The 16,389-nt window shown below is 41.2% G+C and overlaps 1 protein-coding gene across 9 annotated transcripts in view; it reads right to left on the bottom strand.

Moving 5' to 3' along the window:
- The window catches only part of spire1a (spire-type actin nucleation factor 1a), a 31,784-nt gene continuing 15,395 nt past the window's right edge, over window positions 1–16,389 (bottom strand). The window contains exons 3-20 of one of the 9 annotated variants that reach the window (XM_026155974.2): window positions 14,969–15,235; window positions 13,149–13,274; window positions 10,468–10,542; window positions 10,133–10,297; window positions 9,909–9,995; window positions 8,632–8,761; window positions 7,787–7,828; window positions 6,412–6,459; window positions 5,943–6,097; window positions 5,434–5,515; window positions 5,204–5,343; window positions 4,149–4,172; window positions 3,122–3,151; window positions 2,340–2,477; window positions 2,157–2,227; window positions 1,674–1,701; window positions 1,412–1,563; window positions 1–1,322 (exon numbers count right to left, since the gene is read on the bottom strand). In XM_026155974.2, coding sequence (XP_026011759.2) covers window positions 1,061–1,322; window positions 1,412–1,563; window positions 1,674–1,701; window positions 2,157–2,227; window positions 2,340–2,477; window positions 3,122–3,151; window positions 4,149–4,172; window positions 5,204–5,343; window positions 5,434–5,515; window positions 5,943–6,097; window positions 6,412–6,459; window positions 7,787–7,828; window positions 8,632–8,761; window positions 9,909–9,995; window positions 10,133–10,297; window positions 10,468–10,542; window positions 13,149–13,274; window positions 14,969–15,235 — 2,022 coding nt within the window. In that variant the 3' untranslated portion in view covers window positions 1–1,060. The remainder of the gene's footprint in view (window positions 1,323–1,411; window positions 1,564–1,673; window positions 1,702–2,156; window positions 2,228–2,339; window positions 2,478–3,121; window positions 3,152–4,148; window positions 4,173–5,203; window positions 5,344–5,433; window positions 5,516–5,942; window positions 6,098–6,411; window positions 6,460–7,786; window positions 7,829–8,631; window positions 8,762–9,908; window positions 9,996–10,132; window positions 10,298–10,467; window positions 10,543–13,148; window positions 13,275–14,968; window positions 15,236–16,389) is intronic. The other 8 variants (XM_026155976.2, XM_026155975.2, XM_026155977.2 and 5 more) reach the window with 8 other exon arrangements.

Below are 16,389 nucleotides of genomic sequence, written 5' to 3'. Positions count from 1 at the left end.
AACTATACAAGAACAGAAATAAAACTTTATTATATTGACAGAAACATAATAACATTAATAATAATAATAAACAACTTTTTCTAATAAAGAAACTCTTGAGGCAGAAATCCTAAAACGTGGTAAAATTATACTTTGTTACAGATTTATATTAAATCAAATTTTGGAACAGTTAAGATATACAACATGTACACACTCACGAACCCAACACGTCTGTGCTTCTATTGCCAGCCTGAATGGTGAGAAACCAAACCTTATGCACAGTAGGTCCGTAACTACAAAAGGCATTCAGAGAAAGAAATTACATTTTGGCACCAGGCACAGAATTGATTATACATTTAATTAAATACTAAAACCCACCCAGAAAAATAACCAGGCTATTTTTAACCCCTCAACGTGCTGTATCAGCCACATGAGATCATAGCAAATATACATTTAAACTGGCTTTTAAAAAAAAAAAGAAAAAAAAAAAAAGAAGAGATGTAACTTTTGGCATAAGTGTTGCTGGAAGAATCAGAGGGGCAGGGGACTGGCAGACATCTACCCCAGCAGACCTGACGGGAAGATCTACAGTGCATTTCTGTCAAAAGACAATCGTTTGTTCTTCCTGAGTGCTAGACGTAAACAGGAACTGGAAAACCTACTATGATTGGGCCTTTGAACTATTTACACGATACCACTGCACCTTTTGGCTTTCTGTGTCATTCGCTCCCACTCATCCTTACCCCGGTTCATGATGGTGACATCAGCAGCTCGATAACGTCACCCACATGCAGAAGCTCGGCTGCTCTCTGTGACCCACATTGCATCCCTCCTCTCAGCCAATCTGAGAGGAGGATGAAGTATCAGAAACTTTACTAGCTTTAGCTTGGAATGGACCGGCCACATGGTCACTTCTTACTTCTTTGCGAAACTCCACTTTATGTACACACATCACTGTGGGAGGGGTTTTTTTTGTTTGTTTTGGAGTTTTTTGTTGGTTTTTTTGTTGTTGTTTTATTTGTTTGTTTTTTTTAATTGAATGACAAAGCTTAACTTAAAGTGCACCGACCAGTCCGATGTTCTACAACTCATTGATGGTTCGCTCCGAAGGCCTGAAGTTGACAGAGCTGGACGACGACATGTAGAACGACTGGGTTCTGCGATTGAGGCGGGCCCGCTTGGTGGCCACGCACAGGCTGCGCCTGCTGGAGGTGATGATCTCTGTGATGAACTTCTTGCAGTCCACACAGACCTCCATGGTGACCCAGTCCTCAGTGAGCTCCTTGGGCAGCTCTAGCTCATCCTGCGACCGCCCGTCTTTGCTGATGCTGTGCTTGGACAACCTAAACAGAGACAACTGAGTGAATATCTGTGCACACACAGGAAAGCAGTCGCAGCCACAACACGATGATGCTGCCGATTATTAAGTCACCTTCTGCGCAGACTGTGCCGGGTGTGCGCAGACCCAAACGGCTGCTTGTCTGGCTCAGCTGAGGCAGATGTGCCTGTGTCTTCTTTAACCACAGCACTGGGACCCAGAGAGTAGATAGGCAGTGTGGAATAGGGCTTAGACGGCAGCCGCATCTGAGGCAAAGAGATACAAAACAACTGAACTAAAAAGGCTCATGTAGGTCTTAAAGAATGAGTGTCAAATACTAAACTGATGTTTCAAGTAGCAGTTGACAGTCTCGTACCTTTTTCGAGCACTGGGAACACACAGGTCTGAAAAAAATTTAAAAAACTGATAAGCTGGAAATTCGTGAAAACCACTTCACTGATTTTGTACTGCACTCCTGTCAAACTGTCACTTAAAGCTTAAAACAGAAACTAATGCAGCAGAGCCAGAGAGACGAGCTCCTACAGTAGATAGTTTGGTTTCTTTAGTCTCGACTCAGACTTCTGCAGTGCAGAAAGCACTTTAAATAACGTACGCGTTTGAAGAAAAACAATGAAAAATGTAGAACTACTCATATGCATCCAGTAGATTTATCGACTAATGAAATACCAGCCAGGATGTGCTGGGCATGTGGCTGTTTGATATGAGGCCAATTGGGTATGTTTGGTACGTAAACAGGAAAACTATAAATTTGGGAATCAGTGTCAAATACAGACTTTGTTTAAATGTTGGAGTCTCCCTCTTTAAGTCGAGCTGTCCTTTTAACAGCGATTCAAATTACCTTTTGCAGAACTGGCAGGTGTAGGACCAGGTGAAGATGGAGAACCTTTTAATCCTGCAAGAAAAGCAAAGCTGGACAGGGGAGGACAAAAATTGAGGTGAGGAAGGTGCACTAGCGTTTCAAAATCAATGTGACAAATTATCAGTTTAAGAGAAAACCATAAGTTTACAGGTGGTTTTGTACCTTTCCTTTCTTGAGAGCGTTGTAGACTTCTTTGTATTGCTGAAACTTCTCCAGCTCGGCCTTGACGAGGACCTGCCTGATGTGCATCACCTCTTCCACCGTCAGAGCCAAACACTCCGCCGGATAACAGAACTCCTCCTGCGGGGGAAACATGCATCACATCATCAAACCATGCTCACAAACACACAGACAGTGATGTGTTTGACAAACCCAAACAAAAATGCCCCACTGCACACCACATCACCTAAACATGCAACGAGATGTGAGAATGGCAGTTTCACACCGCCGCTGTGAAAATAAATGCAGAACCTCCATGTGATGCAACACAACACCTCCCATGCTGGAACCACAACTCTAGGATTTCTTTACTTTAATCCAGATTTGCTTTATTCTCTGTCAAAAACACGTTTTGAGCTCCTGTTATTCACCAGATGTTTCCAAGGAAACAATCTGTAAGAGAATCCCCCATCATGGTGCCAGCTGAGCTCTCATCTGGAGTTTTACAAAAGAAGTCCACAGGGGGGAAAATGTCTCAGGGAGCACATCTACTGATCATCATCATTTACTGGGATTGAGTGCTTGTATAAGATCTGGCCTCATATATAATCTTCCCTGAGTTATTTTCAGTACGCCACAGATGTTGCATTCACTCAAGCATTTACAACACAAGGTCCCATTCATCTAAAAAACAAGCCGATTGAATTAGACGCCATTCAGGATGGTTCCCCCACACAGTGCTTGGAGGTGATACAATTTGATATTTTGCAGTAGTGGCGACATACCGAGCCCTGAGCACCACTGCCGGCATCCACCTGACCAGCAGACAGAGGGAACAGGATATTTAAACAGAAGCAAGACCTTATATTCCAACGAGCTAATCACACACAGTACGCTCAGTAAAATTTAATACAAGAACTGCATGAACCCATTAGGTGGTCTGTCATCAGCTTACAGCCAACGTTGTAACCAAGCATAAAATCTAATAAAAAGATATACAAAAAAAAAACTTCTGGATTACATCATCACATTCAAACATGCATGAGCACATAGGATTACTTAATTTTTAACAAATATATCTGGCTTGACATTTCATTTTTGATCTCAATGTACCCCTCAAAAGGAAGGCTGTTCACTGACATTGCAGCTTTCCTTTCAGTCCATTAAAATCCTTTCACACATCCGCTCCCCACCTGAACTTCACCCAATCAGGTGTCCTCACATAGACCTCGGTCTCTACCAAATCCTAGTACAAAGCTTGTGTGCTGCCTCTTGCGCACACTATACGGCCAGCTCCCTCAACTAAACCACACAGAGTACATCTAGCAATAAAAAACAGCTTTGAAGAAGCCGGATACAGTGATAGGCTTTAGGCTGCATCTTCCAACCTTGATAAGATAAGATAACCTTTATTAGTCCCACACGTGGGAAATTTGTTTTGTCACAGCAGGAAGTGGACAGTGCAAAAGTTATGAGGCAAAAATTAGAATACAATAAGAATAAATACAGTACACAACTGTACAGAATAGAATAAAATAAAATACTATATACAGTAGAATAAAATAAAATAAATATACAATAAGATAAAAATAGAATACAAATACTATATACAACTGAGTAAAAATACAACGATGACAGAAAGGATTATTGCACTTAGTATTATGGCATTCCTGCCATAATACTTGGCATGGCATTCCTTTAAATCACTTTCTCCCTTGCGTGCATGCATGCATTCCTTAGTACTAATTGTTAGGATTAGTGGACATTGCAAATAAATAAATAAATCGATAAACAGGAAATTGACCTAGTTACCTTGCCACTGGGATCCGTCATTAGCTGTAGCATTTGAAAATAAGAAATAATTTAAAGTGAGTCTTTGGAAGAAGATGGCTAATCAGAGTAAACATGTAAATGAGATATAACAGGAGTACGAGAAAGGGAGGGGATGCAACAAAGACCTGACTGTTCTACATTAACTAAAGAGCTTCAGCTTCTTATATGAATGAAGTTTGAGAGGGTGTTTTAAACCAGGGAAAAGCTGCACAGGCAGAAATCCCTCCCACCAACTTCTGATGCACACTCAATCATTTTGTTCTGGAAACAGGTCTGAAATAAGACAAACTGCTTAACTCAGAAAGAGAAACGAGGGTTACCCGTAGCAGGAATCTGAGGGAGAAAGAGTTAACATCCCAGTATTAATGAACAGTAACTTTTTATTCCAACTTTTAAAAGTGACTCATCAAAGATGTCTTAGATTAATCTCGTCACTGTTTGTTGTTTCTACTGTCAACTGGACAGATTTTAATGGAAACAACAGAATCAGCAACATTTGTCACTAATTATGAAAGATTCTGGAAAGGATTAGGGATCAAAGATTTAAAATATGAAGTTCTCTCTGTGAAAGCCTTCTAATTCTTGACATGCATCACTGCAGACTTTTAAAAGTTGAGTCTGGCTTAATTAGAAGATCTGGGTTTGGCAGTGTTGGGGGGGGGGGAGAAAAAGGAAAAGAAATACATAAATAGTGAGAATAAACCAACTTGACCTAAATCCTTTTCGTACAGCGCTGTCCTGTGCTTTCAATTAGATCCATCAACTTCACTAGAATCATAGGACCACGCTCAGAGTCAGAGAAAACCAGTGACCTCACTGCAAACCAATGGCCGGTCACAGGACAGGAGTAAATTCAACAGACGTATTGTACGTCTGGTGCTGTTAATCGATGTAACTGGTGGGTCATGAACTGCATTCAGAAATGCTTCCGAGTATCTGCTTTTATATTTACTTTTTTTTTTAAAAATCATTTAGATGATAAAGATCTGTCATAAACAGAGTCCAATAGAAATAGCCTCCACAAGGTAACGTACCAAAGACTTTGAGCTCTGTCTGGATGGTGGTAAGAAAGGCCTGACGCTGGTAGGGGACTCCTTGTCGATAGAGTGCCGCCTCTGTGAAGATTGTCGCTTGTCTGGCTGTGGAGTGGCGGAGACAGGCAGGAACTTTGGAGCTGGAGACATGGGACACAAATATGCATGAAAAAGTCTGCCAGAGAGGGAACATTTAATTTGTGTAATACACTATGTTCAAAAGTTAATACCCTTCGTGGCTGCGACGGAGTCAGGAGACGTGTCTTCTATCAAAGACGTGGACATGCTGGAGCTGCTCCGCGTGGTTTCCTCCTGTCATCCAGAAAACGACATATTAGCAATTCATCGAAAATTCATAACTACCACAATCAAGTTTGTGTGCCTATTATTAACGTGTCATTAATAATTGTGAGAGCTTAGCTACTAAATCAGAATGTCACTTTAACCATATTATAGCAATGTTGTGGAATAAGATTCTTTTAGACATAATGATGCTCTGAGCTCAAGAAGCCATCACATACATATCTATTTTTTTTAAATATTTGTTTTATACTGCTTATTAGAAATTCTCCTTTTTAATTTTGTGCATGAAAAAGTTAAGATGGTTTGTTTTCTTTCTTTGCACCAAATAGGACTGTGTATAATTTTGTTGCTCTTTTGGCATAATAACCAAGATTCTGATGAAGTCACATGACACGCATGATCATTTGCAATCAATCATACAAGTCAGACATCTTACATCGGAATCTGAGCCGTCCAGTTCCGCCAGCGTGGGCGCTTTGAGCACCCTCTTTCTCTGGCTAAGCGCCTGCCCGCCGCCCTGATTTGGTCCTGCTGTGCTGCTGGACAGTGAATGGGTGCTGCAGGTCAACTTCCTCCGAGCATCAGGAGTGTCTGTGGGTCAAACACAGTCAATTAAAGCGGGAAGATACAGCGTCCAACATAATAAACAGAGACACTGTTACAGATGTCACATGTACACATGAACCACACATCACGAGTCAACTCCTTCAGTAGCTGGTATTAAAGACTTCTTTACAGTGTTATGACAGGACACCACAGAGGCAGAATTGAGGAAGATAAACCTCAGCCACATGCCAACGGTTCAGATTTTCTCATCAATTTCCCCTCACTCATTTTCACGACACTCCTGCTTTGTCACACAGACTCCAAAGTTGCCACGACACGCCGGTCCGTGTGTGCTTTACCTGAGCTGCGGAACAAGTCCTGAGGAGTGCTGATGCTTTTCCCTGCACCTGCAGATGAATTAAGGGAATATAACCTTCAGTCGAAGCTCACACAGACGTTAACAAACACCAGACTAGAACCACGGGGAGGACTCGACAGCGACAAGCATCTGTCAGAGCAGAGGGCCTGTACAATGAAGCAGCATTTGCGGGCTTAGCGAGGTAACTCGGGGGTCCGAGAAGATCTGGAAGGCTGCCCTGTAGTTTTAATAAATATGTATTCTTTACTTGAGCCTTTAACACCACCTGGGTTGCAGTTGGAAAAATAAACTTAAGACAGCCTTACCCAAGAGTAAATCTCAGGGACACATTAATCCAGTGGGTCTCAGAGTGTGGGCCATAAAGAATAAGGAGGTTGAGATTCACAATTTATATATATCCACATGTATGTGTCTATCTATCTATCCATCCTTGCGAGAAGTATGCAGCTCTATGTAAATTAAACCACCTCTAGCTGGAATCAGGAAACCTGGGTTGACTTGGAGATGTGAAAACCTGCGACTGACAGCGCTTTGCGCAATCACAATTGTAGCCCGCTTCATAGTACAGACCCCGGGTGTGAATTAACAGGACGCTGTGCGATAGTGGTCTATATTAAAGCTTAAACACATTGTGCGTAAACTAGAAAGCACAGAGGGAGAGGCGTACGAAGGGAAGTGCGGGGGAGGAAGCAGGGAAAGACAATGAGTGCAGCCACAGTGCTAAAAGTTATTCTCGTACATAATTTGGATTGTGGTCACCTCGTGAACTGTAACGCTACATTCGAACAGTCATCTCCCATTCCCAACCATTTATCTAAGGGGTTAGGCTGCTGACAGCAGCGTTACATAATTCTTTCACTTTTCACATTGAGAGGGAGGATTAGGATGACCAGCACAGGAGGCAAGCTGTAGAGAGAGTGATGATTTGTAATCTCACTTTACTGGCTCTGGCCCAATTGCCATCTCATAACAGCTATACCACAGACAGCCTCTGTGACTAGCATCTCCCCTAAAATATATCCCCTCCCTCTCTGGAGTTTGTACGTTTATTGTGTCCACAGGCTGCCCCAAAAATCACCCCAGCAACAGAACATTACCAACACAGTTTCACGCATCCTAAGATTAAGGTGCACTGTGCTGACCCATCTTTCCTCTCACCTTCAGAAAGTGTCTTTATAATAAACAGCCAGTAAGTGACAGTAGTGTGTCATAAATGCACTTGTACAACACAAGCGTGAAGTATGTGGGGTGTGTTTAAATCAGGGAGAAGCAAGAATCTAAATCCTAAAAAATAGCCTAGAATAAAACACGGGCACAACAATAGGATAGAACATAACAGGTGACATGAACTTTACCTGATGAGTCAAAGCTGTGAGACATGCTAAGGGGTCGCATGACTGACAGATATGCCCATATTTGGGAGGAAAAAAAGGAAAGAAAGGAAGCAAAATAGAAAACAAAGAAAATGTTATGTTATAATGGACGATGATGTCAGAATCATCCCAGTTTAACACGTCCATGCGTTCACAACGGCTCCATAATCTCAGATTTTCATAAACAGTTTAACAGAATTGCCCCATATGTACGATTATGCAACAACTGAACATTAGTTTACTGAAGTCACTTACAAAGGGATTGGTCTATGAACTGCACAGAACACTGAATGGTAAAGACTGCTGCTTTTTTAGCTTTAATTGAAACCATGTTCAGTCCATGTATAACCATTATATACTAAAAGAGGATTACGACCTATGTACTGCTCACTTCAAAAGGCACTGCATTACATAATGAGTAATGTCACTTAAGGTCACACGCAGAGACCTGGGCATCTTTGGGCAACTGCAGTAACAGCTATACTAAAGACATGAAGGCTCACAGCTGCAGTCAGCATGATCCTTGTTTAAACACTGACACCTTTAATAAAGCGAGGAGATCGATGCAGGAAGCAGGCTGTTAGAGTACTCGTGATGGCTGCAGTTAAGAATGATTAATTCATGGATAATGTTTTATGTCCTGAGTGGATGGGTTAGGTTCACTGAAAGCTGTCATGCAGAAAGTTAAGAACAACGCTCCCCCAGAGAGATTTCTTCTAAAGATCAATACATTTGCATGTGAGTCAGAGCAGTGCGAGTTCGTGCTTATATGTCAGGCCATAAGTAGAATCATTTCTGAGCGTGGGTTTGTGTAATCGTCATCTCACCCAGGCGGTTTCTGCGGATCATGTCGGGTGAAACCGGCCTCAGCTTCCTTTCTGCTTTTATGTCCTCCAGCAGTCGCTCGTGAAGGCTCCGGGGACGCGGAGGGTGTGGTTTGAGTTTGCGAGCAGAGACCTGTCGTGACAATCAGGAGTGCGTACTTGATTACCAAGATTTTCCTCTCACACCTCTGCTCTGAAAGAGTGCGTGATGACGTCGTTCAGCTATTTTCTCAGTCAAAATTAATCATTTAGCTAAAAGCAATGATAGACTTGCATGTGTCAACATTCACACTCAGCTATCTGGCATCTGCAGCATCGTGTATGGCAGGGTACTGGTATCATAAGTGACAACTAAATATTGATGTCACGGACTTCAGTGTTTTCACAGCTGTGCTGAATATAGACGACAATTGTCACGTCACTGTCCAAGTTCAATTTTACTGTACTGAAAGTGGAGTACATGAGGTATACTTAAATACTATACCATACTGACACATGCTACAAAGGACCAAGCTTTTTTTTTTAAAGTAAATTTAGGATTCAATAATTAAACTGATGTCATTAAAATGTCAAATCTAGTGTATAACAGAAGATTTGTTTGCTTTTTTTTTTTTTTATAAATGCAATATTATATGTCTGCTTTATTTTGCTTCTATATCTGTCATTTTATTTATTTACTTGTTTATTTTGCTCACAAAAGTTTTTTTTTCCCTAAACAAAGCTATATATCCATTAAAAAAAAAAAAAATTTCTTTCTCACGGATGCAGCTTAAACGAGCTATAATTTAAAGTGTGTTTTGAGCATACTACAATTGGTACTATTGTACTATTGGTTGACTGGCTAATGGCTAAAGCCCATTAAGGGTTCACTAGAGAACTAAGATCAAATCCAACTTAAGAGACAGGCAGTGGGCGCCCTGGCAACCAGGACCACTAAAATGGGAAAACTGCAGAAAAATGAGCTTTATGGCTTTGCAACCAATTTTCCCTAGCGACCGTGAACAACCACTCACCAACTGCTTTCCTGTTGACCAGTGGTTGCCTGGTTACTGACTGGTTTCAAGTTTTGTGTGACCGAGAGCTAATCAAGCAACAAATAAACAGGACATATTTTTAGATTAATGCCAAAATTTGTTTGAGATAATACATTTAAAAGTGTGTATATATATATTTATCAAATACAATATTATTGTGTGTAATTGCAAATTAATAAATTCATGTATTTTTATTGATTTTGAGCCTCCATACTAATTACTGACACCGTGTTCTGCACGACTCACAGGGTTGAGAGGAGGTCGTGACCTGATGAACTCCAGAATGACCTCATGTGCGCTCTTCTTTAACCGTGGAGGAATGTCCCCATTCACCTGGGAGAAGACATTAAAAGTAACATGAAGACGTGATAAAAAAAAAAAAAAATGGAAGGTCACGCTACAGAACAAAACCATCGCTTGTCTTTGAACTACACAGAGGACGAAAACAAAAAAACTCCAAACACCCTCACCATGACTTTCCGCAGCTTGTAACGTTTTGAACGGATGTCGTCCATCAACATCTCGTAGGGTGTGAGCTGGTACTCTATGGGTAGTGGGTTGTACTGGCGCTCCTGGACCTTCTTCAACTTTACACCGTGTCTTAGATCTCTCATCACCTGTACCCAGAACCGTGCCTGATTGGAATACAAGCGGCACGGTTAGTGATGCACTTATGCATTTGCAATGCCTTTCACTGGTCTGGCCCACTCAAAATCAAAGTAGACTGCATGTGGCTCATGATGTACAATGAGTTTGACATTCCTGCCTTAAAGTGATAATTGATGTACCAAGTAGATCTTCTTACCCAGTCTGCATTTTGCAGCTCATTGAGGTCTTTAACAGGTTCTTCCTGAGTCTCCCCTTCCATCTTCCGAAGGTTCTAGGCAAGATAGCAAAATGGGATAACATGGAATGTTAGCAAGGAAAAAATGAGACAGAAAATGAGCAAAGTGATGGTAGTGAACTTGTGCCCAACTCTCTCCCAGACAAATATTAGGTTAAGGTCCCAGGCATATTGCCCATAATGTCATGGCAGCCTGTTTAATTAAACAAATGTGGATTCACATGACCAGGTGGATCCTTCTCATCTTGAAATCGAATTTATGCCAGAGGGGGAAAAAAAAAAAAAAAAGGTCAATGAACAACTAATGACTGCCATTAATATGTGACTGCTGAATCTGTTATGCAGAACTGTTCTGGGTGACCTACTTCAGTTGTGATACTGCTCAAGATCAACCTCATTCCTGACATGTCCAATACTTTCAATCTTTTTTCTGTGCTGGTTAATCTCAATTTTAAAATGACAAATTACCATAACACCAGGGTTTTAGATCAAAGAAAGAAGTCCCTAAGGGGAAAAAATAAATAAATAAATAAATAAATAAATAAAAATTGTTATGTAATATTTTAACTTCCGACTCCCACTGTTCCGACCTCTGTCTTTCAGTGAAAGTGATATGAAAGTTGCATATGCATCTCCCACCTTCACTTCCCTGGGGTCATTCCTGTTTTGAACGATGATAACAGAGTCAGTGACGCCGTTTTCAATACATTTACATTGGTTTCTAGTCTGGCTGGCTCCCAAGAGAAGAATGCTGTTCACAATCTTGTTAGAGAAAAGTCTGAAACGGTGAGAGAAACTAAGAAAAACTGATCATTTCCTAATTTGGAAGCATGTGTGATGTGTGAGGTACAGTGTATGGTTGCTTATTAGCAATCATCCAGAGGCCTTTAAGGCTACAGCCAGTCCCCTATACAGCAGTGGTCTGATGCAATCCTGTGAGCTCTTTAAATTGCTGTAATAAAGTTAAACTTGATTCTATAACCACACCGTCTTACATAAGACTGTTTGCATGAATCATGCCTGCTACAGAAGCTAGTGTTTACAGTACATATTGTACAGCAAACCTACCATTTCTGGCTTTGCTACATGGTCTCCTTAAACTTATTTCTCTCTTAAGATCCCACCACGGCCTTTCAATCTGGTCTGTGCCACTGCAGCATCTTGACTCTTTTTCAGCCATTTTATTTTATTTTTTTAGATTTGCTGATTTTCTTGGGATCACTGTCCAGTTTCAGCAAAGCTTTAGCTGCCAGGCAGATGGCCTCACATTTGACTCCAGAATACTTTGGTACACAGAGGAGTTCATGGTCAACTCAATCTCTGCAAAGTGCCCAGGTGGCTGCAAAACAAGCCCAAACTGTCACCCTTCCACTTCAGTGCTTTATCGTTGGTATTAGTCGTTTGCGCTCATATGCTGTTTTATATTTATAAAGCTGCATCTAAACAAAACACAAGACTTTTTGAACAACATACTTTCGGACAGATGAGACAAAGTGGGTAAGTTTGTCTACATTTGGAGAAAAGCTGTGCAGACATGATCTTTTTAGAGCGCAGAGGCTTTCTGTGACAACCCTTCCAAACAGGCCATACTTGTTCAGTCTTTTTCTAATTGCACTGCACTAAGGTTTAAGGTTGAACATACCACCTGAGGCCTGTAAACTGAGACATAGCTCTTGGGTCTTTTGCATTTTTTCTGAGCAATGCACTCTGAACTTGGAGTGAATTTGTTGAGACATCCACTCCTGGGAAGATCATGCCATTGTATTAACACTCATACCAGAAACTGGCAAAACCTCTCCCCCCCCCCCCCCCCCTTTTCTTTTTTTTTTAATATATAGGGCTGCTAAGACTTGCTGATGATCAGTTAATCAAAAGCATTTGATTAGCAGCACCTGCCTCCTGCTACTTAACCTCTTAATATGGAAGCAGTAAGGGCATATTTAGTTATTCAACTGAGAATCGTTTTTCCCCTCATGACTGTAAAAAATAATTTATATTGCTCTAAATAAAATAAATAAAATTAAAAAAAAAAAAAAGGAAAAACAGCACAAGTGGGTATTCCACCCTAATAACTCTCAGCTACTCCAGTAAAAACATCCCGCTTACACAACCGTTCCTGTTAGGTTGAGCACAGCTACTTGAGAGAGGATGCCAGAACATGCCCATTCAGAATTAAGTTATGCCAAGCACTCGAGCTCATGGCTGGCCTAACAAGAGGGTCATCCAGGGACACCCACCGTCTCAGTCAATCTGTACTATAATCACTTCGTGGACTGTTGTTTCTGCTTCTGGGCACCACTCTGGGATTTTCTTTCCCCAGCAATAAGTCCGTTGGCCGAATAGATCCCTATTCCAGCAGTTTAAGCAAACATATGTACCAAACCAGAGTGGTAAAACCGTTAGAAAAGAGTTTGGTCCTTTCTCACAGTCTGTTCTGTCCATCAGTTTTTCTTAGCACTCATGTTTATAATATGAGAAATTTGTGACGTGCCCTCTTAGTTCTTGAGTGACTTACATAAAAGTTCACCCAACTTTGGAAATGTAGCGATAACATTTAAAATAGGTAAGTGCAGAAGACTGTCGCACTCATCTGCACTTCAATTAGCAATAACGTCATAATGTCACACATCAAAAGTTCATACCTCCTTGGCACTCCTGATCTTCTCCAAGAAAGTGCGCAGTTCTCTGCTCTCGGCGTACAGAGCCCGGCACACAGCCTGGTAATGGTTGGGGGCATCTGATGGACTGGGTAGGTGGGAAGAACATAGCTGTAGAGGCAAAGAATGCAATGTATTACATATACTGGTGCTTATGGAATAAACAATCAATAAAGCTGCTTTATATCTGTGTGTGGATTGAAGCACACATTTGTCAGTACTCCAAATTACACACAAACCTTTATGTACATTTGTAAATAGTCTTTATGCTTGTGGATCATACACTTTGTACACTTTTGTAACCCTATTGAGACTAATTTAACTCCAATCTGGACCAAAGTGGGCATTTTAATTCTCAGTCATGCCTCATGCGTGGCTAAAGGCTCGTGTGATGTTGGGGAACTTGACAAAAATAACACTAAACCTGCTTGTCCAGCTGGAACAACACTGCTTGACAATCACTGGTTGCGCACCATTTAAAGCTCCGACCTGCGTGGTATCCGAGTCCAATTGTTGTGACAATAAGAGTTACCTGAAGGAGTTATGCATGCGCTGTCAAATAATCTCCAAAAAAACAATACCGAACCAGATGGATGGCATATTTTCATTTTCAGGTAAAGGGCTTGGCAAGCTGAAAAAATGTCTGACTCTGCAAACAGACGCCTTCTTGTCACGATGGGAAAATAACAGGTGATATGACACCTGAGAAGTGAGAGTTAAAACATTCTTAAAATATCACAGCAGCTGTCGTTTCCATTGTTTCTACTGATAACAATTCTCTGTGGAAACATGCAAAAAAAGTGTTTATATGGAAAAACCAAGTGAAACTGCAAAATAACAGCACGACTTCTGGAAATCAAGTGTGCAAACATAAGAATATGGAGTTAAATTTGATGTTAAACTCAGGGCTTCATTTGATGAGCCATAATTGGCATAAATGTGGCTGGATCCAAACCCCTAACTCACTTTCAGTAGAACAATACCAGCTCATGTAGCCTCCGTTCACTCCATTGTACAAGAGCAATGAGCAAACCCATTCGGCACTTTAACATTTAAATATTCCTGTCTAAGTAGGATGCCAGCTAGCAGGTCCTGTCATACTGTACCAGCTTCACGTTTCGCTGGAACTTCAAAGTGACATACCTCTGTTTGTCAGAAGAGAATAAGACTGGATGTAGATGTGCCAGATCTGTCCGCAGCCATGCCATAATGACTTTACACTGAACAGAGTGATTGCTGGAGGAGTAAGAGCTTAGGGAAGATGCACACAGGCAGCAAACAGACCTGAAATTTGTGTTCCACATCAGTTTTATAAGGCTTTATAACACAGGCTGTGAAACCTTCTAACCCCATTCCCTTAATACCAGTGTGTTTACAGGGCTATAATTACCCGTCTTATTCAGAAGCTACTTGGGGAATTTACAGTGTGACAGCTTCTATCAGGGGAAAACGTTTGTGCTGGGGTGATTACATGCGGCTGCACTGCTTTCTTAATAAGCCAGCTGTAAAAATGTGGCAAGCACACAAACTATACGGCAGTTTATTCCACACAAAACAGAAAGCCACACATTTCATATGCCTGCGATAGCTTTGCTTTATTTCAATTTGCTCTGCCATTTCAATCCATTATGGACCAAGTGATCAGACTGATGAAGCTCTACAGCAGGAACACTGTAGTTAATTATTAGAGTTAATAGAAGCAGCACGTGTTGAGAACAGATTTATGTACTCAAGGAATCTGGCAGACAAACTAAGCTCTCATTGCAAACCGATTACATGTGTATCTTAATAAAATTAAACCCTACCATGATGATGTCTCGATAGCTCCGGATGCTACTGATTGTACTGCTGGAGCCATCAGACACGAGGTCCCCTTCCTCCTCTTCTTCGCATTCATCCTCTTCTTCTGTGGCCTCGTAGCCCTCGTCGGGACAGGGGTCACTCTCCGTTTCCTCCGTGTTGGTCATCATGTCGATGAGGCGCTCCAGCGGCGGGCTGAGCTCGCGCTCTTCGTTTTCTTTGAGGCCATAGTCTAGAGCTTTGTAGATCATGACACCCAGTGAGTCAATAACCTAAAAAGAAGAGGTTGTAGGTTATTATTTTGTACAGGCCACCAAGTTGATTTTACATTTTGTAGCTTTAGGCACTCAGGGGCTTGAACAACAGATAAATTCTGAAACAAACAGTTGTACTTGCAAGTGTTGACTTTAATTATTGTGAGGATCACTTCTAAAGGTGCACACACTGACAACTTTCATCATCTCCTAAACTAGAACACCAAAAAGAATATCAGTCTTTAGCACATAGGTTTGCTTACTTTTTCTAGCACGCAATGTGAGTGATTACTCATTGTGTTAAAGGCATGAACAGTACAACGTTTATGCATTCGATAAGTCGAATTGTGTTTTGAATAGTTATGATGAAAAGGATTTCCACACATGAATGCTTCATAATGTCACGCGAGTCTCAGTCGGACATGTTTCCTGACAATAGAAAATGTTCTGCAGAGCATCAAGGAGGCAACAACCATGACTTCTGCTCACTGTGCGAATTCTCTGGATAAACACCTCCTTTATTCTTACATGGCTCAATCGGATGTTACGCCGCCGTGAGTGAATAGCAGCTCATGCGTCTCACAATCATCACAATTCACATGTAATGTGTGAACTACAGAAAGAAAAGGATACGTTTTCTTGTCACTAGTTAGCGGGATTGTGCACACTAATAATTAAAATCCACTGAGACCAACAACAATGACCTTGACTGTGACTATGATCACAATTTGGGTGATCATTGCAAGTTTGGTTAAATTCTGACCAATACTGCAGAAGCAGGAGCGAACTATGGCCAGACAACTTCAGCTTGATGAAATCAGACCACGTTTAATGAGTAATCACGTCGGTCACTCCACAAACTTCCTTTATACTGTATTCAATGTCATATGTCCTCAGTATCGTATTTGCAGAAAGCAAATGCAGTAATACTCTGCTGTAAGTCTTCACTGTATTGGTTCAAATCGGTGGCTCTTCTTAGCTCGAGGGGTAAAAACATTTCTTTCCCATCTGCTGAAATCTGTTTACTCCAAGTTAACTATGCCAACATTATGTTCTTTCCAGCTGACAGACGACATTCAGCTTTTTGTCTCCTCCTGCTCCGCTATAATTAAAAGCACACCAACACATCCTCATGGAACAAGCCTCATTTCATAGTACCCTTGCCTTACTCA

This window comes from Astatotilapia calliptera, chromosome 22 (assembly GCF_964374335.1).
Source record: "Astatotilapia calliptera chromosome 22, fAstCal68.1, whole genome shotgun sequence".
Lineage (NCBI taxonomy): Eukaryota > Metazoa > Chordata > Actinopteri > Cichliformes > Cichlidae > Astatotilapia > Astatotilapia calliptera.
The sequence above is the reverse complement of the archived record's forward strand: the minus strand, read 5'-3'. Positions and strand labels throughout refer to the sequence as shown.